Source organism: Choloepus didactylus, chromosome 3 (genome assembly GCF_015220235.1).
Source record: "Choloepus didactylus isolate mChoDid1 chromosome 3, mChoDid1.pri, whole genome shotgun sequence".
NCBI lineage: Eukaryota > Metazoa > Chordata > Mammalia > Pilosa > Megalonychidae > Choloepus > Choloepus didactylus.
Window position 1 is genome coordinate 15,460,381 of NC_051309.1, and position 25,262 is coordinate 15,485,642.

The 25,262-nt window shown below is 39.2% G+C and overlaps 1 protein-coding gene across 4 annotated transcripts in view; it reads left to right on the forward strand.

Annotated features, from left to right (window-relative positions):
* CC2D2A (coiled-coil and C2 domain containing 2A) overlaps positions 1 to 25,262 on the forward strand; it is a 158,562-nt gene that overhangs the window by 62,857 nt on the left and 70,443 nt on the right. For all 4 annotated transcript variants that reach the window (XM_037829421.1, XM_037829422.1, XM_037829423.1 and 1 more), the window contains 5 exons: positions 4,249 to 4,458; positions 6,191 to 6,297; positions 10,468 to 10,608; positions 22,853 to 23,009; positions 23,671 to 23,909. In XM_037829421.1, the coding sequence (XP_037685349.1) occupies positions 4,249 to 4,458; positions 6,191 to 6,297; positions 10,468 to 10,608; positions 22,853 to 23,009; positions 23,671 to 23,909 (854 nt within the window). The remainder of the gene's footprint in view (positions 1 to 4,248; positions 4,459 to 6,190; positions 6,298 to 10,467; positions 10,609 to 22,852; positions 23,010 to 23,670; positions 23,910 to 25,262) is intronic.

Here is a 25,262-nt window from a genome sequence, read left to right on the forward strand (position 1 = left end):
ATGACAGAAACTCAGTGGAAGCTAGCCTTAGCAAAGAGGGAACTGATGGCTCACAAAATTGGGAACGATCAGGGGATAAATCATTAAATTGAAGGAGGAGCTTTAGGAACCAAGACCTCAGGGACTGGAACCAGGGACTCGATGTTGGCAGGTTTCTCTCTCCACCTCTCTCTTCTCTAGTTCTCCACGACGGTCAACAGGCCTCACTCTTTCCTATTACAATCAGGCCAGAATTCCCCATGAGTTAGGGGGGCATGATTCTTGAGAACCTAATCTTAGGAACTCCAGAGGAAAGAGAGCAAATTTTCCCCAAGGTTCATGTTATCAATACCAAGGACAAACCCATGTCAGTTCTAAGTGGGTCATGTGCACGCCCACCTCATGTCCTGGAGACATGGCCTGGTCTCTGAAGATGGGGAATGAGAAAGCTTCTCAGTGAAGATGAGAGCAACAAATATGGAATCTCCAGAAGATATGGGCTGGACTCAAGCTCTGTGGCTGTTATTGTCCCCAAGCAGATGTAGAAACGTGTATTTTAATCCTGCCTATGATTATTGTTTTTCTGTACAACTTTTGCATCTTTGTCTCCTTTTGTCATACATCTCTGGACATGCAGATGACATCAGCAGATAATCCATGTGCCACCTCTGATAGTTTGGGCTTCCAGTTTTCAATGGAAGAATCAAAAACTTCAAAATCAAAATAATATACTCTATAAAGATTATCTCTTCTAGGGAGGAATTGTTGCAATTGGTTTCATGATAGGTTTTAGTACATAAGGAAGGAAAACAGACACAATAAAATAAGAGACAAGTAACTAGGAGGTCTTCCTCCCTTGTAGGAGGAGAGGAAGGTCTTTTGACCAGGTAAGCCCAGTGGCTGCCAGGAGGTATGGAGGCCTTTTAGATTTGGTGGAGCTGAGCTTCAGACAGAGAGAGCACCAGCAATATGGTGGGGTGTGGGCGTACTGGTTTGTATATATTATGTCCCCCAGAAAAAGCCATGTTCTCTGATGCAGTCTTACGGGGGCAGACATATTAGTAGGGATTAAGTTGGAGCATTTGGATTAGGTTGTTTCCATGGAAATGTGCCCCACCCAACTATGGGTGATAACTCTGATTGGATAATTTCCATGGAGGCGTGGCCCTGCCCATTCAACGTGGGCATTGATTAGTTTACTGGAGCACTATATAAGCTCAGACAGAAGGAGGGGGCTTGCTACAGCCAAGAATGCACAGAAAGCTGAGAGAGTAGCTGCAGATGAGAGACAGTTTGAAGACGGCCGTTGAAAGCAGGCTCTTACTCCGGAGAAGCTAAGAGAGGACAAACACCCCAAGAGCAACTGAGAGTGACATTTTGAAAATGAGCTACGGCCTAGAGAGAACGTCCTGGGAGAAAGCCATTTTGAAACCAGAACTTGGAGCAGATGCCAGCCATGTGCCTTCCCAGCTAACAGAGGTTTTCCAGATGCCATTGGCCATCCTCCAGTGAAGGTACCCAATTGTTGATGCGTTTCCTTGGACACTTTATGGCCTTAAGACTGTAACTGTGTAACCAAATAAACCCCCTTTATAAAAGCCAATCCATTTCTGGTGTTTTGCATTCCGGCAGAATTAGCAAACTAGAACAGTGGGCTAAGGCAGATTTGGAGGAGATACAAAGCCTAGGTGTCCTGGCAAAATTACAAGTAAACAGAACTATGCTACCAGCATCACTTACCCACACCAAGAGGAGTCCAAGATGCGACCTGAGAGCCACACACCAAGTGATCTCATAACTTTGGAACGAGATGGTTAAGAAAAGGCAAGACGAGAACCAGCAGAAGCAAAGCAATTAGAGAGGAATCTGCTATTATGTCTGTGGGCTGATGTTCAGTTGTAGATGTCTCTGTGAGATGGAAATTTTTAAATTAACCCAGATAATCTAGGTAGTCATGAGGCAAATAGTGGCCACTTTCCAATTAAAAACATCTAACACCAATGCATGTTATTTGAACAGAAAAGAAATGGGCTTCCATCATTGTAATCTGAAATGTAGGGATATTAATAATCAGAAAGAATCTCTGGAAGACCACATAGGACTTTCATAAGACAGAGAATATCAGTGGAATATGACAAGTTCAAGAGTGTCTTTCCTTCCTGTAAATTCAAGTGGTGACTTAATTGGGCATCTTCAGTAAGTACCAAGATATAATCAATCCATCCCTATTCAAACCTGCCATATTTATGAACACATACCAGTTTTGCAAGCATATTTTTCAAGGAAAAATCTGTTATATCTTTTCTTCAAAGATAGATTGAATGTTGTTTTACAGGAGAAAACTTTTTTTTGTTAATACAAATATACTACACACTATTCTGGAGTGCTAATGGAAATCGTAAGTCCTAAATATACATTAAAAGTCTACTAATCCTGAAAAACACTATGAAGTTGAATGGCCGCAAAGAAATAAATTTATATATTATTACCTGTGTATATGTGTGTGCAAAGCAGGCAACAATGCAACAAGACAACAGGTTCACTGGTAAATGAAGACTCATGCATAAGCTTTACTATAAACGTAGATATCAGTAACTATTTCTATGGCTAATAGTAACTGGAAAGCAGATCTCACTATAAAACATGTAAAAAATAAGTGCACTTCTAGACTTATACAGAATGTACGTATACATGCATGCACACACATGATGTGGACATTATAACTCCTGCAAACGTCCCCCTTTTCTGTCCTTTATTTTGATGGGGAAGAATGTTTGAACTTTAAGGGATTTTAAAAGTGGAATACCCTCTTCTGAGTGTCCATAACTCCTCTGCATTCCCAGTCTTTGTCCTTTCCTCCCGTGTTATAAAGACCAGATTCCAAGGCTGTCTCCCCTCTCCACGGATTGCTCTTGAGAACAGACCATATCATACTGTAGAAATCTGTTAATCTTTTTTGAATAAGTGAGCTGTGATATGTGAAGTGCTTTCTATGATGTCTAGTGATCCATGAAATGCAAATTGAATCTCTTCCCTCAGGCTCCCATTTCTACAGATGAAGAAATGGAGGCACGGAGATGTGTAGTGACTTGCCCAAGATCCCAGATCAAGCTAGAATCCTAGACTTCTGGCCCAAATCCAGCTTCTTTACATGATTCCATGCAAAATAATTAAATTAAGAGATTATGTAATATGTTACGCAACAATTTATTAAGGAGAGAAGCTTCATTTCTGGCCAGAGATTTTGCAACTTCTATTTAACCTCATAACTTGTAAATAAAACATTTGTGCCAGGCAATCTTATATAATCACTTTCTAAATAACATAAATGCTTCCAAAGATCATCCTCGGTAAAAAGAGAATCGAGGGGTTTATCTCAAACCTCCTCATCCTGACTGAAGTCGGTCAGTGTCTATGAGGAGAGAAAAATGGAGAAAATCAGAGGATAACCCAGCTGCCTCATCTTCACCTTTGAGCTCCCCAGCCTCAAAACCCATATTCACTCAAAAGCGGTAGAGACCAATGTAGAATATCGTGAAGATTTTATGAGCAAGTGCGAGAGAGAGACAGAGAAAGAGAGAAAGAGAATGAGAGGGAGAAAGAAAGAGAGATTTATCTGACACACTATATGCCAAACAAACCAATAATTTCCCACTGGAAATACCCATTTGTCACTTCCACACATGGCTCAGCGGCTCTGCCTCCCTCTTCCTCTGTTACTTTGCATACCAACTTCCTTTCTTCCCAGCAAAATTAGATGCAAGCATAAGGTTCAGTTGAGTAAATGTTAGTCTCTCTCTGCTGCCTTCAAAATAAGTTTCACCACATATTTTTTAAAAATGAGTTACATAAGGCTGTATCAGTGATGCAAACAACACTCAGTCTGGACTATGTTCTATATGGACATAGAATCTGTTTCTCCCATTAAAAGAATTTCAGTGTCACCAACTACAAAGCCCAAGATTTCAGGAAACAGGATATTCTATAAGAAAATGATTGGGACTATGATGTAGGAGAGTAACAAGACCGACAAGATGTAGGAAAGCAAGATTAAAATGATTTCTTTGTGCACTCCTTGTCCTTTATTTCACTCTTCAGTGTTCAGCAGGCCCCTAAGACCTGGAAACAAGTAATCAACCAAGCATCTTCCACCTGGCGTGACCAGGGTAGGAGATGTTTTGTGTCTGACTGTTTTCCCGCTGCATAGCACAGCATCATTATCTGGTACGTGCTTTAACCAGGTTCCCCCCACACTGCTCTCTTTGGCAGGCAGTAAAATATGTCCACAGCAGTCAGCAAATGATTGGATCTGGAGACCCTCCTGGAAATTTCCAACTGGACATTGATATTTTGGGGTTAATGTTCACCCATCACCCCTGTTTCAGCCGAGAACATGTTTTGGCGGGCAAGCTGGCCCAGCTCTATGACCAGTATGTTGCAAGACATCAGAGAAACAAGGCGCAATTTCTCACCGATAAGGTACATGTGATCTCTTCCACTCTTGTTGTTGATGGGCTGATTCTTCTAAAGAGGCCAAACAAAGAAAATACTTTCCAGCAACAAAAAGTGTGTGCCCATTTTTCACGTTTCCTCTGTCTATGATGTGTGAAACACTGCCCTACCTAAAGGCTAAAGGAAGGAGGTAGATGGTGTTTGTTTAATGTATGTAAATTCAAAGGTACACACTTGGCTTGAAGAGAAAGCTTTGTATAAACAGTGCAAGCAATTTCATCTACCAGGAGTGGGTATGGGATGGGAGATATGAGGATGCTGCTTGCTCGTGTGTTCTCGGATTCTGGAGAAAGTCCATGGCCTGAGAAATTCTCAGTTCTGAGAGACATGCTCCTTCTCATATGTATTTTCCCATAGCATGGCGCCTAAACCAAGACAGTTACTTCAACAGATGCTCAAAGAAATGGGTATCTGTGTTCGATTTATTTCCAATGTGACACTATTCCATTGGATTGTCAGGGGTCATTTTTTCATTGTGAAATATCGCATATATACAGACAAGTGATAACTTTCAAAGTACAATTTAACAAGTAGTTATAGAGCAAATTTCAAAGAATGCTATGGGTTACAGTTCCACAATTTCAGTTATTTCCTTATTGTGAAATATAACATATATACAGAAAGATATTAACTTTAAACATAGAATTTAACAAGTAGCTATAGAGCAAATTTCAAAGAATGTTATGGGTTATAGTTCCACCATGTCAGTTATTTCTTGTAGCTATTCTAATACCCTGGAAACGTAAAACAAAAGGCTCCCTCTCCCTCGTGTTTGATCACTGTCCCAATCTTCAGGAATATCTGGGCAGTGACCACCTTAACTTGTTCATATTGAAAAGGGGAGTTGAATTATGGGAAAAGGAGACGCATCGGGTTGATGTTCTTGAAGAGGCTGTTGCCTCTGGGTTTTGGGGATTATCTGGCATAGGAACACTCTGGAGGATTTAAGTTTCTGAAAAATAAACTTAATGAGTGAAACTTTTATAGAATCTCAGATAGAGACCCAGGTATTCTTTAGTATTTGGGGGACTTCTGTTGATTAGGGCTTGACTTACTGTGGCCATTTGGAATATCTAGCTGGGGCTTGCATGGGAGTAACTTCCAGGACAGACTCTCAACTGTATTTGAAATCTCTTAGCCATGAAAACCTTATTTTGTTATCTTTCTTTTTCCCCTTTTGTTCAAGAAAGCATTCTCAATCTGTCAAGTTCATTTGACTTTAGACCATTTTAGCCTCTTGCTCTGACATTGAAACTATACTGCTCAAATAAGCTATAACATCTCAGTACCTCCTTTTATGTGTCTCTACTTTAATGATGTCCTCACATCCCAAGAATACCATGGTATGTCCAGGACATGGGAAGATCCCCTTTTTGCCTCAAAAGAAAACTTGTTTCTAAGTCACATACATAAATCTATTGTCTGTCCTGAAGAGCTTGATTATTTGGACCTCAGGACAAGGGTGGGCATACACCGTTCTTTATTATTCCAATTTTTCTAAAAATAAAGAAACGGTTCTCTGTCCAAGTTCATTTTGGTGAAAGTTTGGCGACAGCTGGATGCTTGGCCATCCATTCACAACCTGTACACATCATTCTGTCCAGGAGTAGCGGGTGGTGGCAGACACGTTACTTGCAGTGGGGGTAGTTTTCCATCACACATGTTGCTAACGCAAAGCTTGTATCCATGTCTTTTTCAGCTCCAAGCACTGAGAAATGCTGTTCAGACTAGTCTTAATCCAGCAAAACCTCACAAGTCTCTTGAGGCAGCCCAAAAAGCCGTCAATGAGTATAAATCTGAAATTCGGTGAGTAAAGTTTGTCATTGTAAATGCTTTCTTTTTTTTTTTTTTTTTTTTTTTTTTTTTTTGTGGCTCTGTTAGATAAGTACTTGTTGAGGGTTTTTTTTTCCAGATGGCTTTTCCACATGCACTGAATATATGAGAAATTATGCCAAATGAAACGATGAGCTTTACGCATCACAGTGACACAATATTTGAAGTCCAATAATATGCAAATGAGAAAGATGGTAACATACTCTTCTGGTGTAAGTGGAAGTTGCTATAACCACTTTAGAGAGCAGCTTGGCCATAGGTGGAAGGTCCTATAACCTGGAATCCAGCAAATCTGCTTCAGATGTGTTTACTCTAAGGAGCTATATGCTTCCCATGGAGACACAGGCAAGGATGCCCGCAGCATTATTTACAACAGTAAGAATCTAGAAAGAACCTAACACCAGAGTGAACACATGTTGGTATAGGCTTATAATGAACACATATACCACAGTTAAAAGGAAGGAATTAGATCTGTCTGTATCAGCATGGATAAAGTGGGAAAACAGTGTTCAGTGAAAATATCCACTTGTAAGAGGAAACTCCCTGGATGATACGGTTCATAAAACCTGAGAGATGCCTATAAAAATATTCATGTTATGGGTGCACACAAACAGAAAAGATACACACCAGTTTCTGGCTCCAGGGAGGGAGGGAGGGCAGTGGAAGAGAGGACATCTTCAAATGTAGAAATAATATTTTATTAAAGAATAAAACAAAAGAATTCTGAGTAAATGTGACAAAATGTTAACAGTGTCACATTATTAATTACCTGTTTCTGTTTCTTTAACTTCTTCAGAATCTAAAAATTAAAAAATTAAAACTCTGGTCATTGTCAAACAATAAGAGAATATATAATGTAGAATATGAGTCCCACATGAGTCCCATCCCCCAGAGAAAATCATGCTTAGCAGTTGTTTTCTAGCTCTTCCATACTTTTTTCTATACATACACATATATGTGTGTAGATGTGTATGTGTATCGATTTTATTTTTTAAGGAATCATCCTGCAGCTTGCTTTTTGATGTAAAATGCATCTTAGATCTTTTCCTATTACAGTGCATTTGAGTTTATTTCATTGCTTAAAGGCTGGTATTACATGGACTTATCAGAATTTGTACAATCCCCTTTTGCTGGGCATTTGCATTATTCCTATTTTTATTATTTAAATTGTACTGTAATTAGCATCCTTATGTGTATATCTTTGTGTAACTGTATGAGTATTTCCACAGAATAAATTCTTAGAATGGGAATTAATCAATCAAGGTGTTGAAATGTACACTTTTCTTTTTACAATATCACTATGAGTAAAATATTCTTCTCACACAATAGAAAGTACAATTAGTGATAGCTGAACAGTGTAATTGTAAAAGTACTAAAAGTATGCTTAAGAAAAATAACTACTTTTTGTATTAAAAAACACATTGCAATCTCTTGTGAGAGTAATTTTAGTTTTAGCATAAACTGGGTAAGCAAAAAAGTGATGAAAAGCTTCACTGAATGCAAACATGGTTTTAAATGAAATTGCATTTATTAATCACTGTTTGGAAATACAGTAGCAGAAATGAGTGTGAGACCTACAGACAATGCCCAGGGATCTGTAGGTGACAAGCCCATTGCCAAAACCCTGCAGCCCCCTGGCGTCAGCTTCCCTGCAGGTGAAACCTCTGAGATTCAGCATTGGTGAGCCAGCAGAAGAGTGGCTTTTATTTCCTGGCTGACTTCTCACTGGGTTGTAAAAGAAATTCTAAGCAGCCGGTCTACTCCTGGATGTCTCATCAGGGAACTCATTCCCTTACGTGCCCCTGGAGCTGCTGATCAGCTGCCCCCATGAGCTCCTGCTCGGGCACCTGCTCAGCCCTTGGGTGGAGCAGATAACCTAGTCAGATCCACTTCAAGCATTGTCCCTGTCATTTCCCACTAGCAGCATTGTAACTGCATTACCCTGAACTGGAACCCACACATATAAGGAAGGAAATGTGGATATTCATGCAATTTAACTCTCTCGACTGGAGCTTTAAGCTCAGATATGCTCAATCTTGAAAAAATAAAATTCCTGTGACCCCATATCTATCCACTTTATCTCTATATTTCTCTTCACAGCCAAACTTCTGGAAAACATTTACTGTTCGCGCTGTCTCCACTCCATCCCCTCCCATCCACTCTTCATCCCATCGTCTCTCCCTCCCGCCCACCTTCCTTCTGAGGCTGAGCCCACCTCAGTCCCCAGGGGCCTCAGGGTTGCGAGGCCCCTCCTCAGACTTGACCTCCTGGCCTCAAGGGCCCTGTCCCACGCCCCGCCTATTGAGAGACATTCGCTTCCCTTAAGCTCCACAACCACCCTCTCCTGGAGGCCCTTGTCCTTCTGCAGAGTACTTTGGGCCTTTTTTTTTTAACCTTTTCTTAGTCTCCTTAGATGATCCATTAGCCACACTCCCATGGCTAAATATCTAGATGTCAGTGACTCCCAAAGTTTCATCTCTGGGCCTGACTCCCTTCCACGCTCCAGACCCTGTCGACATCGGGTTCCAGAAAAGCTTTCCCCAACTCCCTCATCAGAGTTGCCTTTGCTTCTCCCTTCATAGCTCTTATCACAATTTTTAATTCAATCTTCATATGCGATTCTTTGCTTCTTCAGTTCACACATCAATTTGTCTTGCCAGAGTTCTGGGGACCGAGGTTATTTGGTACTAAAAAAAGACGTAGAAATTCTCTCAGAAAGCTTTAAGATATCATGAAGCTCAGAAAAATAATTTTATTAAAAGGAAGCAGATATAACAGCAAAAGGCCCAAAAGGAGACCAGTCCAATTGATAATGACAGAGAACATTTGTTGACCACTTACTGGTTCTAAGCACAGTATGTGTGTTAACTCATTAGCTCCTCCCAGTAACCCTATGAAGTCGGTTCTTCTGGTGTCCCTATTCTACAGATGAGGCTTGGAGACTTTTAGTTCTCCAAAGGCCCTCTAGGAAAAGATGGAGCCAAGATTCAAACCTGTGTAATCTGGTTCCAACATCTGTGCCCTTAACCATGATGCTTTTCTGCTCCTCAAGTACAATGTTTCTCATTCTAGTTCCTTGTTTTCTTGTTTTTCTAAGGACTTCATAGAGTCCTGAATCTCAGCCCTACAACTGCTAACTCTCTGTCATCTTCTGCCAGCTTTGTCTTCATGGCCACCAGTTGAATGACTAGAAATCTAGACCTCCTGGCGTCATCACAAGCACAACTTCCAGACTTAGCCCTTCACCTTGAGTTCAGGAGGAGCTAATTAAGATGATGCTGCTTCATCGTCACCCAGGGCAATCTCAGGCAGCGCTCACATTGTATGCTATAGGCATTTATGTATGTGTCTGTCTCCAAAGCTGAATTATAAAGCTCCTGAGGCAGAGACTATCACCTAGACACCTCAGAATTCCCTAGAATGACACATGGAACTTGCTCAAGAAATAAATAATTGTTGAATAAATGAATAAATTAATGAATGGCATAAATCAGTACATTCAGGGCCTGGGTTTGGTTATAACTTGTAAAGAGGGCTTAAAGTAAGCCATTAAATAATTCCCAAAGACTTTAAATAATGGAAATAAAGATAAAGCATTTTCAAATTATTCCTCTTCAGATCAAGCCAAAAATAGTGATTGCTAATATAGTTTGCCCTGAAAATGCTCCAAGACATGAATAATATTACTTCATCTCCAAAATGTAGAACTTGTGATTTTAGCTAACACAGAAAAACTGTAACATATTTGTTGTTAACTAGTATGTAACACATACTTTCCTTTATTTACAATGATGTTTACCGTGAGAACTGTCTTTACTTGGCCACTTATATTCATAACTTCCAAGGTTGCCATTTGTTTAAGTATGCATACCTTTAATAAGAATTTTAGAAGTTAATTTAGTTTAATTGAAGTCAGATTCACCTAGAGAGAAGAAAATCAAATGCACATCTCAAAACAGATCTACATCCTATTGTCTTCCAATTTGCACTGGCATTTGGTTTTTGAGTACTCATTTGTGAATAGCATAGCTTTCCGATTGAATAAGAAAATCATAGCAATGTTATTAGTTTCTTCTTTTAATTTGCAAACTTAAACACACCTAAACAACTTTTTAATCTACACTCATGAATTATGTCTTGTAGGCAAACAAGAAAACTGCGTGATGCTGAAGAAGAAAAAGATCGAACACTGCTTAAGAACATCATAAAAGTTTGGAAAGAGATTAAATCTCTTCGAGAGTTCCAGAGATTTATGAATACGCCCTTGAAACTTGTTTTGAGGAAGTATGCTTTTTTAAAAAATCGTTTTATTGGGCTATATCATACATAGAAGGAAATGTATGAAACAGATACAGATTAAAGAATAATTGTAAAGTGAATAACCATGTAACCACTCTGCAGGTGAAGTAATAGAATATTGCTAGTTCCTGTGAAGCCCCCATGTTCATATCCCCACCCACATACCTTTCCATCCCCAAAATAACCACTCTCTGGGGACTTTTGTGATCATTCTTTCTTTGCTTTTATTTATAGTTTTACCATCTACGTGTGCTCCCTAAGAATCTATAATTTGATACTGTATTTGGCATATACAAAAGTGAAAGTATGGAGTGGGTATTCTTTAGTGAATACACACTTGCTTCTTTTGTTCAACATTGTATGAGATTCACTTACTTTGTGGCACCTAATTGTGGTTTATTTTTCTTTGCTTTATAATACTTCATTATATGAATATAGCAAAATTTATCCATTTTGTTGTGGATGGACATTGGAGTTGATCCCATTTTTCAATTATTATAGAGGGCACACCTGTAGCCCTTCTTGTGCAGGTCTTGTAGAGTACTTCTGCCTGAGTTTTCCATGGAAATGGGATTGTTGAGGCTTAGGGGATGCACTTCTCACCTTTACATTCTGATTCCAAACATTTTTCAAGAGTGGTTGTGCTAATTTTTATGTTCATCAGCATTCCCAGGGATGCAAAACACTTGTCTTGCCAATCCAGCGACATGTTTTAATTTGCATTTCCTTGACTACTCATGAGATTGAACATTTTTTTCATGTATTTATTAGCATTTTGATTCTCTTTTATTAGGTGTCCAATGTTCAAGTCTTTGGCAGTTTTTGAACTGGATCATTTATCTCTTTTTTTGTAAATTAAATTTAGTTTTATTGAGATATATTCACATACCATATAATCATCTATGGTGTACAATCAACTTATTCACAGTACCATCATACAGTTATGCATTCATCACCCCAATCTATTTTTTGAACATTTTCCTTACACCAGAAAGAATCAGAATAAGGATAAAAAATAAAAGTAAAAAAGAACACCCAAATCATCCTCCCCCAGCCCACCCTATTTTTCATTTAGTTTTTGTCCCCGTTTTTTTACTCATCCATCCATACATGAGGTAAAGGAAGTGCAAGCCACAAGGTTTTCACAATCATGCTATCACCCCTTGTAAGCAACATTGTTATACAATCGTCTTCAGGAATCACAGCTACTGGGTTGCAGTTTGATAGTTTCAGGTATTTACTTCTAGCTATTCCAATACATTAAAAGCTAAAAAGTGTTATCTATACAGTGCGTAAGAATGTCCACCAGAGTGACCTCTCGACTCCATTTGAAATCTCTCAGCCACTGAAGCTGTATTACGTTTCATTTCACATGCCCCTTTTGGTCAAGAAGATGTTCTCAATCTCACGATGCCAGGTCCAGATTCATCCCTGGGAGTCATATCCTGCATTGCCAGGGAGATTTACACCCCTGGGAGTCAGGTCCCACATAGGGTGGAGGGCAGTGAGTTCACCTGCCAAGGTGGCTTAGCTAGAGGGAGAGAGAGAGAGAGGGTCACATCTGAGCAACAAAGAGGCACTCAGGGGAGACTCTTAGGCACAATTATAAGCAAGTTTAGCCTCTCCTTTGCAGTAACAAGTCCCATGATAGAGGGCTCAGCACATCAAATTGCCAGTCGTCAGTGTCTGTGAGAACATCAGCATCAGTCCAGGTGAGGAAGTACAACACTTCTGCATTTTCCCCAAGCTCCTCAGGGGGTCCCTGCATATATATTTTTATTCTCCACCCAAATTACTTTGGGATGTGTCGCTATTTCACTCTAACCTATACAAACCTACCATATCTCACTTCCTATTCAAAGTTCCATGTAATTGTGGTGTTTGAACAAACTGAGTGTAGAAGTTATACTCTTCAGAAAATATAGATCCTGCACCAAATGGACATCTCTTCCCTTGGTCTCATACGGAAGTTGAAGTTTTAACGCACACTCAGTTTCAACCTTTACCCTTTGACCTTATTTGCCCTAGTCTTAACCAAATCTTCTTCATTCATATCCATAATTGAAGTCTGGGCTTTTTTTCAGTATTTTTTTTTCTTTAACAGTTGCTATATGTGCTAATACTGACATCCATATGTGCCAAGTTATAGCTCTGAGTTTCAGGTGTCACATAGATGCCCAAAGTTCCAGAGACCAATCAGGTTATACACAAAGGGATCAGCATCTCAGAGTTTGGAGATAGCTGTTACAATTCAGGAATAGATTTGACTGCTGTAAGAGCTCACAACCTAGGGACCATTACAATAAAAATTCCCCTGTTAGGCTGTGCTCTAAGATTCAATTCTGAGTTTACACATTGTAGTTAGTCCATATTGGTGAGGCATTATAGCTTTTGCCTTGGTTTCTGGCATACTTCACTCAACATGCTGTCTATAGGATCCACTCACCTCTTGGCATGTCTCACAGCTTCACTCCTTCTGGTAGTTGCTCAATATTCCATTGTATGCACACACCACAGTTCACCATTCTGTCCTCAGTCGATGTACCCTTAGGCCACCTCCACCCATTGTAAATCATGAACACTGCCTCCATGAACACCAGTGTGCAAATGTCCATTCATGTCTCTGCTCTCAGTTCTTCCAAGTACATGCTCCACAATGAGGTTGCAGGACCTTATGGCCCCCACGTACTTAGCTTCTTGTGGAATCACCACACTGACCTCCAGGAAGTCTACACCATTCTGCCTCCTCATTAACAGTAGATAAGCACATCCCTCTCTTCAAGCTTTCTCCAGCACTTTTACCCCTATTTATATTTTTTCCTACAATTTTATAGAGATATATTCACATACCATGCATTTGTCTATAGTGTATAGTCAGTTGTTCATGGTATCATCATAAAGTTGTACCTTTGTCACCACAATTAGCACTTGAACATAATGATTACTACAAAAAAAAAGTTTTTTTTTAGCAAATAATAAAAAAGATAATACAAAGAAAAATAAAATGTCATAAGTACAATATAATAGTAAGGACAGAAAACAACACCACTTCCAAGAATCCCATATGCCTCCCTTATATCCCCCTCTCATACACATTTAGCTTTGGTTTATTGCCTTTGTTACATTTAATGGAAACATATTACAATGTTACTGTTGACCATAGACTCCAGTTTGCTTTGATTATGTTTTTTCCCAAATACCATCCCTTTTCAACACTCTGCATGGTCGACATTCATTTGTTCTCCCACATTTAAAAACATTTTTATATTTCTACATTTAGTAACAGTCTTTGGCCACTCCAGTTTTTGCCAAATTATACAGTCCCAGTCTTGATCGTCTATCTTTATCTCTGGTGTCATACATTCCCCTATCCTACCTCTTTCAGCTTTACTCACAGACATCTTTGTTCAGTGTACTTACAATATTGTGCTACCATCACAGTATTATGCTATCTATTTTTGGAGCTATACAATCAATCCTGCTGAACATTCTGTAGTCCTTCAGCATCAAATGCCCGATCTCTACCCTCTTTCTATCTCCTGGTAGCCTGTGTTATAAGCTTTTAACTCTCAAAGTTTGCTCATTAATTTTAGTTCATATTAGTAAGACCAGACAGCATTTGTCCTTTTGTTGCCGGCTAACTTCACTCAACACAATGTCCTCAGGGTTCATCCACATTATTATATGTTCCATGTCTTTATTCTGTCTTACAGCTGCATAATATTCCATCATGTGTATATACAACAGTAAATTGTTTATCCGTTTGTCTGTTGATGGACATTTGGGCTGCTTCCATCTCTTGGCAATCATGAATAATGATGAAATAGCCATCAGTTTACAAATGTCCATTTGTGTCTTAACTTTCGGTTCCTTTGAGCATATACCTAGAAATGGAATAGCTGGGTCATACGGCAAATCTATACTTAGCTTCCTGAGGAACCTCTACACTGTCTTCCAGAGTGGTTGCACCATTCTACATTCCTACCAACAATGGATAAGTGTGCCTCTTTCTCCACATCCTCTCCAGCATTTGTAATTTTCTGTTTTTTGGATAATGGCCATTCTGGTAGGTGTGAGATGATATCTCATTGTGGTTTGGATTTGCATTTCCCTAATAGCTAGTGAAGTTGAGCATTTTTTCATGTTTTTGAGCCATTTGTATTTCCTCTTCAGAAAAGTGTCCATGTCTTTTGCCCATTTTTTAACTGGATTGTTTGTCTTTCTTTTATTGAGTTGTAGGATCCCTTTATATATTTGGGATATTAAACCCTTATCTGATATGTGGTTTCCAAATATCTCCTATTGTGTAGGCTGCTTTTTTACTTTTCTGACAAAGTCCTTTGATATGCAAAAGCATTTAATTTTGAGGAGATCCCATTTGTCTATTTGTTCTTTGGTTGCTTATGCCTTGGATATGAGGTCTAGGAAACCACCTCCTATCACAAGATTTTTAAGACCTTGCCCTACATTTTCTTCTAAGAGTATTATGGTCTTAGTACTAATGTTTAGGTCTTTGATCCATTTTGAGTTAATTTTTGTATAAGGTGTGAGATAGGAGTCCTCTTTCATTCTTTTGGAAATGGATATCCAGTTCTCCAAACACCATTTATTGAAGAGGCTGCTCTGTCCCAGTTGCTTTGGCTTGACTGCCTTATCAAACAACAATGGTCCGTAGATGCAAGGGTCTATTTCTGAACACTCAATTTGATTCCATTGTTGGTATCTCTATCCTTATGCCAGTAAAATGCTGTTTTGGCCACTGTAGCTTTGTCATATGTTTCAAAGTCAGGTAATGTGAGACCTCCCACTTCATTCCTCTTTCTCAAGATATTTTGGCTATTCAGGGCAACTTGCCCTTCCAAATAAATTTGGTTATTGTTTTTTTCTATTTCTGCAAAGTAAGTTGTTCGGATTTTAATTGGTGTTACATTGAATCTATAAATTAGTTTAGGTGAAATTTCCATCTTAACTATATTTAGTCTTCCAATCCATAAACATGATACCTTATTCCATTTTTTTAGGTCCTGTTTGATTTCTTTTAGCGGTTTCTTGTAGTTTTCTGTGTAAAGGTCTTTTGTGGCCTTGGTTAAGTTTTTTCCTAAATTCTTGTTTCTTTTGGTTGCTATTGTAAATGGAACTTTTCTTTTGTTGCACATTACTTGTGTATAGGAACACTACAGACTTTTGCATGTTGATCTTGTAGTCTGCCACTTTGCTGCATTCATTGACTAGTTCTAGTAGCTTTGCTACAGATTTTTCTGGATTTCTACATATAGGATTTCTACATGTCATCTGCAAAGAGTGAAAGTTTTACTTCTTCCTCTCCAGTTTGGATACCTTTTATCTCTTTTTGTTGTCTAATTGCTCTAACTAGCACTTCCAGCACAATGTTGAATACAGTGGTGGCAGTGGGCACCCCTGTCTTGTTCCTCATCTTAGAGGGAAAGCTTTCAGTCTTTCCGTATTGAGTATGATGTTAGCTATGGGTTTTTCATATATTGCCTTTATCATATTGAGAATGTTCCCTTCTATTCCTATCCTTTGAAGTGTTTTCATCAAGAAAAGATGTTGAATTTTCTCAAATGCCTTTTCTACATCGATCAAGATGATTATGTGGTTCTTCCACTTTGATTTATTAATGTGGTGTATTACATTAATTGATTTTCCTGTGTTGAACCAGCCTTGCATACCTGGAATGAATCCCACCTGTTCATGGTATATAATTATTTTAATGTGATGTTGGATTCAATATGTGAGTATTTTGTTGAGGATTTTTGCATTTATATTCATTAAAGAGATTGGTCTATAATTTTCTTTTTTTGTAGCATCTTTGTCTGATTTTGCTATTAGAGTGATGTTGGCTTCATAGAATGAGTTAGGTAGCATTCCCTTTTCTTCAATTTTTTTGAAATTTTGAGGAGAATTGGTACTAATTCTTTCTTGAATGCTTGGTAGAATTCACATGTGAAGCCATCTGGTCCTGGGCTTTTCCATTTGGGGAGCTTTTTGGTGACTGACTCAATCTCTTTACTTGTGAATGATATGTTGAGATCATCTATTTTTTGAGTCAATGTTGGTTGTTTATGCTTTTCTAGGAAGTTGTCCATTTCATCCAAGTTGTCTAGTTTATTCACATATAGTTGCTCATAGTATCTTCTCATTATCTCCTTTATTTCTGCAGGGTCAGTAGTTATGTCTCCTTTCCCATTTCTTATTGTATTTATTTGCATCTGCTCTCTTTTTTGTTTCCTTAGCCTAGCTAGCATTTCATCAACTCTATTGATTTTCTCAAAGAACCAACTTCAGGTTTTGTTGATTCTCTCTATTGTTTTCCTGTTCTCAATTTCATTTATTTCTGCTCTAATCTTTGTTATTTCTTATCTTCTGCTTGCTTTGGGGGCAGTTTGCTGTTCTTTCTCTAGTTCCTTCAGGTGAACAGTTAATTCCTCAATTTTTGATCTCTCTTCTCTATTAATGTAGGCATTTAGGTCAATAAATTTCCCTCTCAGCACTGCCTTTGCTACATCCCATAAGTTTTAATATGTTGTGTTTTCATTTTCATTGTCATTTGCCTTGAGGTATTTACTAATTTCTTTTGTAATTTCTTCCTTTACCCACAGGTTTTCTAAGAGGGTGTTGTTTAGCCTCCATATATTTGTGAATTTTATGACCTTCTGCCTGTTATTTATTTCCAACTTCCTTCCATTATGGTCCAAGAAAGTGTTTTGTATAATATCAATATTTTTAAATTTGTTGAGACTTGCTTTGTGACCCAACATGTGGTCTATCCTAGAGAATGTTCCATGAGCATTTGAGAAAAAAGTGTATCCTGCTCTTGTTGGATGTAGTGTTCTATAAATGTCTGTCAAGTCTAGTTCATTTATTGTACAATTCAACATCTCCATTTCTTTATTGATCCTCTGTCTAGATGTTCTGTCCATTGAAGAGAATGCGTATTGAAGTCTCCAACTACTGTTGTAGAGGTATCTACTTCTCCTTTCAGTGATCCCAGTGTTTGCCTCATGATTTTTGGGGCACTCTGGCTTGGTGCATAAATATTTATGATTGTTATTTTTATGACACTTTTATTAATACATAGTTTCCTTCTTTGTCTCTTTTAATTGTTTTACTTTTAAAGTAAATATAGCTACTCCCACTTTTTTCTGGTTGTTGTTTGTGTGAAATATCTTTTTCCAACCTTTCACTTTCAGTCTATTTTTACCCTTTTGTCTGAAGTAAGTTTCTTGTAGACATAGACAGCACATAGATGGGTCTTGTTTTTTTAATCCATTCTGCCAGTCTGTATCTTTTTATTGAGGAGTTTAATCCATTAATATTTAGTGTTATTACTGTAAGGGCAGTACTTCTACCATTTTGTCTGCTGGATTTTATATGTCATATCTTATTTTTTCCTCTCTCTCCTTTTACTTTTCCTGATAATCTTCATTTCTCAGCTCTTCTCCAACTCTCTCTCTCCTGTCTTTTCCTATCAGACCATAGCTCTCCCTTTAGTATTTCTTGTAGCTCCAGTCTCTTATTCACAAACTCTCTCAGTGTCTTTTTGTCTGAAAATATTTTAATCTCTCCCTCATTTTTGAAGGACTGTTTTGCTGGACATAGAATTCTCAGTTGGTAGTTTTTCTGTTTCAGTATAATAAACATACCATGCCACACTGTCTTCTTGCTTCCATGGTTTTTGTGGAGAAATCTGTACATAGTCTTATGGAGCTTCCCTTGTATGTGATGGATTGCTTTTCTCTTGCTGTTTTCAGAATTCTCTCTTTGTCTTTGACTTTGGACAATCTGATCAGTAAGTATCTTGGAGTAGGTCTATTGGGATCTATTCTGTTTGGGGTACTGCTGTACTTCTTGAATCTGTAATTTTCTGTCTTTCATAAGAGTTGGGAAATTTTCAGTGAATATTTCTTCTGTTATTATTTCTTCCCCTTTTTCCCTCTCTTCTCCTTCCAGGATACCCATAACACATATATTGGTGTGCTTCGTGCTATCACTCAGCTCCCTAAGACCCTGCTCGTATTTTTCCATTTTTTTCACTATCTGTTCTTTTGTGTGTATGAATTCAAATGTCTTGTCTTCCAGTTCCTTGATCCTTTCTTCTGCCTGTTCAAATCTACTGTTGTATCCCTTTATTGTGTTTTTCATCTCCTCCATTGTGGCCTTCATTCCCATAAGTTCTGCCATTTGTTTTTTCAAGTTTACAAATTCTTCTTTATGGTCATCCAGTGTCTTCTTTATATCCTTCATCTCTTTTGCCATATCTTCCCTCAGCTCACTGAATTGATTTAGCATTAGTTGCCTCAACTCCTGTATCCTGGTTTAACTATTAGTTTGTTCCTTTGGCTGATCCATATTTTCATATTTCCTAATATGGTTCATTATCTTAAGTTGTCTAGGCATCTGATTTTCTTGATTAGTTTATTCTGGAGCTCGTTTTCACTCTTTTACCTAGGGGGTTCTTGTTGTTTGGCTTTGTTCTCTAACCTTTGTTGTTCAGTTCAACTTATTTGAGACCTCTAACTTAGGTTCTGTTTAGTTGACCAGAAATTTTCACCTCTTGTTTTTCTGTTTCTTGCCCTGCCTCTATGTAGCCTTTTTGTGAGATATGGTCAACTCCAGTCAGGTTTTCCCAGTCTAGAGAGGCCCAGGTTTCATGAGGAGGCATTTCCCTGAGAAGGAGACCCTCCTGCAAGGTCTCTAGACTTGGTGCTTTTCCTCTCCTGTCCAGCAGGTGGCGTTTGCCAGCCCACAGTTCCCCACCAGGGTAAGGAGTGAAGTGCCTTTAATTCTCTGCAGACTCTGAGCCTGTCCGGGGACATGGCTGACTGAAGCTGGAATCTGAATTCCAGCCCCTGGGGTCTGAGTTCCCAGAAGGAGGGCTGCCAATTAAGCTGGACCTCCCTCCACTCTCCCAATCCTAGGATCTCCAGCTGTCTCCTAGGGGCACTATTCCCTTCTCCCCTCTCCTCTTCGGGGCAACTCCAGCTTAATACCTTGGTCAGCCTGAGTTGCCAATTAAAGACAGGGGCAGAGACCTTCTTCAGAAGTTAATCTGAAATTCAAAGAAGTTCCGGGTACTCTGTCTGCCCCGCCCCCCCCCACCACCAAACCAGCCTAGACTTCAACCTGGACTGTCTGATAGAAAATAACCACATATGTTACTTTTAAATTAAAAAAAAAGAAAAGTCCCTTCTAAAAGCCTTTCCCAAGCCTGGAAGTTTTGTCAGTGTCAGAATAGAGCATTTAAAGATGCACTTTGGGCTATTGTCTGATAATTACTCTCAAACAGCTTCAATTCTGCCCATGCTGGGGTGGGGGGGGTGGGGGGAGGCTATTGAATTGCAAAAAGATAAGGAGTTAGTGAGAAAGGAGAAATGGGGGGGGCTTTTTTGGGGCCAGGTAACAGGTGCCTGCTTTTATGTGCCCACCCTTCTCAGAGCCCAGCTCTTCTTTAGCACCCCCAGCTCCAAAAATTAGTTAATTAATTTTTTGATTAATTCGGCAGTTGAGGCTGGTTTGAGTCCCCCTTCTTGCCCTCAACAGACTGTTGTTTTATTTTCCTTTCAGGGAGCCAGCTGCAAGGCAGTCCACGGGGTCTGGGAGGGGAGGGGCGCCAGACCCCTGGTCAGGGGAACTTACAATGTTTGCTGCTTCTCCTCTGGTTCCAAACTGTGTCCAATGTGTGACTGATCACTGGACACCCCAAAAACACTGTTTCATACAGTTCCTGGGTTATTACCAGCTGCCCTAGAGGAGAGACTAAATTCCACACCCCACCACTCTGCCATCATGTCCTGCCCCTGGATCATTTATCTTTTATGTTGTTTTTTTTTTTTTTCTGTGTTCCCCAATTTGTAGATGTTCTGCGTATATGTTGGACACAAGACCTTTGTTGATGATGCATGTTGCAGATATCGTCTCCCATTTTATGATTTTCTCTTTACTCTCTTTTTGTTGCTTTTGCTGAGAGATACTCTTAATTTTAAATAGACAGGAATATTAGTCTTTTCTTTTATGTTAGGTGCTTCTTGTATGTTGCTTAAGAAACTCTACCCCTAAGTCATGCAAATATCCTACTATATTGTCTCCTATAACCTTTATAGTTTTATCTTTCCCATTTAGTCTTGAATCTACTTGGAATTGATCTTTTGTATATGGTATGGATATGCCCTCCACAAAAGTGTGCTTTGATAACATTTATGCCACCTAATTGGCTAGACTTTTATATATGATTAAGAGTGCAGTTTAAAACAGTAAAATCTTGTTCTATATACTAATTCAAGAGAATCTGCTGCTGGTTTTGGTTCCTTCCAGATTGTTTCTTCTGAATAAGTGTTGTGTCAGTATATCCACCTGAAACATGCCAGAGTTAGGCAGTTATCTGATACTTTGTTTTGAAAACAGCCATTTTTCAAGCAAAAAGAGTTGCAAATTATGATTTTGTTGGGCTATAATTATCAAAAGACTGAGAAAAAAAAACATCCTAAAGTTTTCTGGACAAATATGAGACTATTCTCTGTGAGGGCAGGGATGTTATCATATTGGATACCAACTGGTTAATAGGTACCTGTCACTTAGTAGTTGCTCACTTAATATTGGTTAATGTTAAACTAACTCAAATATTCTGTCCCATAGAAACCATGGATGTTTACTGGAAATTCCAGTGTTTCTGCTTCCAGATTCCTTCTCCTAGGCTGTCTCTCCCACTCAGAACAGCACATAAATCCTTTGCCAGATTCTTTTTTCCTTCCTTCCTCCCTTCCTTCCTGCTTCCTTCCTTCCCTCCCTCCCTTCCTGTCTCTCTCTCTTTCTTTTTCTTTTTCTTTCTTTCTTTCTTTCTTTCCTTCTTTCTTTCTTTCTTTCTTTCTCTTTCTTTCTTTCATTCTTTCTTTCTTTCTTTCTTTCTTTTGTGATTTCTTTCTCTCTTTTATGTTTAGGATAAACTATAATCTATAGAAAATTGATCTTAAAAATCATTTCAAGATTGCAAACTTACTTTTAGTGACACCTAACTCCCCTTTCCCCAATAATTAGCTGTCTCCCAAATCCTTTTTGGATTGCTCTTTTCCACATTCTTGATTCATCTAGCCACCTTATGATACAGCATATTTTTCTCCAAAAAAAATTCAAATTTCAATTGTTTACTCTTGCATCTGACTAACAATGAGAAAAAGTGGATGGTGTGCTATATGTCAGAGATGAAAAATAAGTTTTGAGCCAAAATTTTCCAATATTTATAAATTTCATGTACCACTGTGTATCCAAAGTGATTTCTCTGGGAGTATCCTGGAGATGTGTGAGATTTTGTGCTTTGGGGAAAACTGTTCACTGCTAAATTCACTAGGCCCCACGTGTACATAAGCAAACATCTGTCAGTGGCACGCACTGACTAAGTTTGTCCAAAATAAACTGAGGAACTTTGGAGGGCAGACTGTATTCAGAGAAACAGTGCAGGCAATGAGTTACAACAATTCCAAAGGGCTGGGTGGGATGTGGGTAGGGCATGTTACTGTCCTCCTCTTGGAAGGTCACACTACACATTAACATGTAAAGGGCTCAGGAAAGATGGGCAGCAGAGAAACGTTTTCATTTGTTTAATCTTGTACTAATTTGGCCACAGCACTTTTTTTGGGGGGTGGGCGGTCAGGGCACTCACAGGAGAGGGTCGCCATAGAACACTCTGTGGGAAACACTGGTTTGGATTGAGCTGATCTGGTGTAGTGTAGGCAGTCACCAAAGAAAACCTCAACTTGTCCATTCAAAGTCAAAAAAAGTGGCTTCAGGGACTCAGGAGCAACATAATGAAGTGGTTCCTTAGAGACTTGAAGAATTAGCACAATAACTAAGATGATACTTCTATCATGATTGATTGAGAACTTCTGGGCGTTGCGTCAACACACCATGTGGATCATTTAACCCAGAAGGGTATTGTTGCCTAGCGGTAAAGGGTTCATTTCCCAACTCTTTCTCTCACCAACTCTATGTTCCTAGACAAATTACTTAACTTCTCCATGCCTCAGTCTCCTCGTGGATAAAAGGAGGATGGTAATAGTACCTGCCTCACAGAGATGTGAGGATTAAATCAGTTAACACGTGCAAAGATTTAGAAGCAGGTCTGGTGCATCATAAGCCCTGTATAAGTAGTCACTATTATTATTATTCTCTTACTTAATTTCAAGAGATAACCCAAGTACTGTAAATTATTTTAAAGGGAAAAAGTTGACCAGAAAGCAGATGAAGAAGCTTATGAAGCAGAAATCCAAATGGAAATACGTGAGTTGTTGGACGAATGCATGGAAGAGTACGAACAGAAGATGGCCGAGTTCAGAACTGCACATCAACAGTGGAGAGCCTGGAAGAAAGCCCAAGTTGGTGAACAGTCACTCAGCCTTGAACAGGCTGACCTTGGGCCGGGGGGAGTCTGGGAAGGCAGCCCCTTAAGGCAGGGGGAGGGAAAGTGGGCTGGCAGAATGAAGTCTCCTTCTGGCTTTGCCCTATTTCCCTTCTGAGTGAATGGACAGGTTAATGTATTTGGTTACAAAATCTTCTAGCTAATTGATTCCAGAACGAGCCTTGTTCATAGATGGTTCTTTGGTGGCACTCGGGAATTTTTTGAGTCAACAAATAAGTAATAGCCTAGTAATTGCCAGTGAGTATTAGCACCAATTCTGTGTCAAGCATGTTGCTAAGTAATTCACATGAATTATTCCATTAAAAGTAGGGTCTGATGCTTCTGGGTTTCCTTCAGAAAATGGTATAAACTTACACATGCAAGAACAAGTAATACATCAGGGTGGTGTGCAATGCCGCTCACGTTCACAAGCCTTACTTTAATTGCAAGATGCCCTTGGCCTTTAGAACCAATAATAATCAGCATTTGAATCACTAACATTGTGTGACCTCTTTCTAGGGTCCAGGCACTGTACTAAGTGCTGTCCATGGACTACCTCATTTCAGCAGTTCTGGAGGCAGGGAGGGTCCAAAATTCCAAATTTCCTGTTTGACATAATGTTACCTCTTACCCAACAGAGGGCCAAGAAGAAAAAAAAGAAGCAAGTGGAAGATGACAATCCTGATGAAGAGACTGAAGAGCCATATCCTGGGGAGGCCCCCATGAAACCTGTCCCTCCAGAGCTCACTGACCAGGCAGTGATAGAACAGCAGGTGAGGGACAGAGCGGCTCAGAGCAGGAGGAGGCCTGGGGAGCCCAGGCTGGTCCCGGAGCTGAGCCTGGCGGGGAGCGTGACGCCCAGTGACCAGTGTCCCAGGTGAGTGGATGTCCTGCCCACACATGAGGGTGATATTTCACACAGTCGCCCGTACGCTACACACATGTGTGCATATACACGCATGCATACAGGTACACAAGTACCCACACACACGCACATATACATGTATACATGCACACACATCCCACGTGTACTCAGTATGATCTGGAGAATCATTAACTCCCCGTAAACACGTATTAGGTTAAACTATATGAAATTGCTGACCGTTGACCATTGATCATGATTTCATTTGGTTTAACTACTTACTACATTCCCACTGGCTACCCAGTGAAGCTATGTGAAGTTGTCTGTAGGGAAAGCAAATCTGTGCCTGCTCTGCACGGTGGCTGCCTGTGTGACTTTGAATTTGGACCCCTTACCTGAAAACCCAATGTGTCCCTTCTGTCCCTCCTACCTGGTGCAGACCTGACACCTCTCCTTGCCCCTTGATCCCAGCTGCTCCAGGGGGCAGCCTCTGTCTCTGAAGGCTTTGTAGAACCTCCCAAAGTGAGTTGTAGGTAAGCCCTACAGATTGTATTTTATATCCGGTCATCCCAAGCATATCCTCCAAATTCAATTAAAAAAAAAAAAAAAAAAAAACATTTTTAGTCATTCTTATGTGATGTCTAAGAGAAAAAAACAATCAGATTTCTCTTTATTTACATAAATCTTCATATATCATAGAATTCATAAACTCACTTTTATATGCATATCCTCTTTTTTATATATATATATTGCTTTAAAGTTCTTTATTTTGGCTTGAGATTGTATAATAAACTTGGATAAAAGGTAAATTTAAGATACGTAACGTAATCCCTAACATTTAACATTAATACAAGTACAAACCAGTATAACAAAAAGTCAATAGAATAATTAAAATGAAATATCTAAAATATTCAATTATCCCCATTAGAGCCAGGAAAAGATAAAGAAAGAAGATACAGAAAAAAAAAAAAAAGAAAAGAAACATATAGTAAGATGGTAGACTCAAACTCAACCACATCAGTTATTCCACTAAATGTTAAAAGACTAAATACTCCAATGAAAAGACAAAGACTGACAGACTGGATAAAAAAGAAAGACCCAATTTTAAGGGGTCCACAAGAGAAGCACTTTAAATATAAGCACATAGTGCATATCCTCTTTTTAAAAGTTATAATGAACATATATCTTTGATTTCCTATCTGAATTCCCTTCCTTCCCACACCTTATAGTGATGGTTCTCCTGGTGTGGCCCTAGGACCAGTGACATCAGCACCACTTAGAACTTGATTGAAATGCAGATTCTCAGGCCCATACCAGGGTGGTACCGCAAAAACCGTTTTCACAAGACTTCCAGGCCGTTCTGATGCA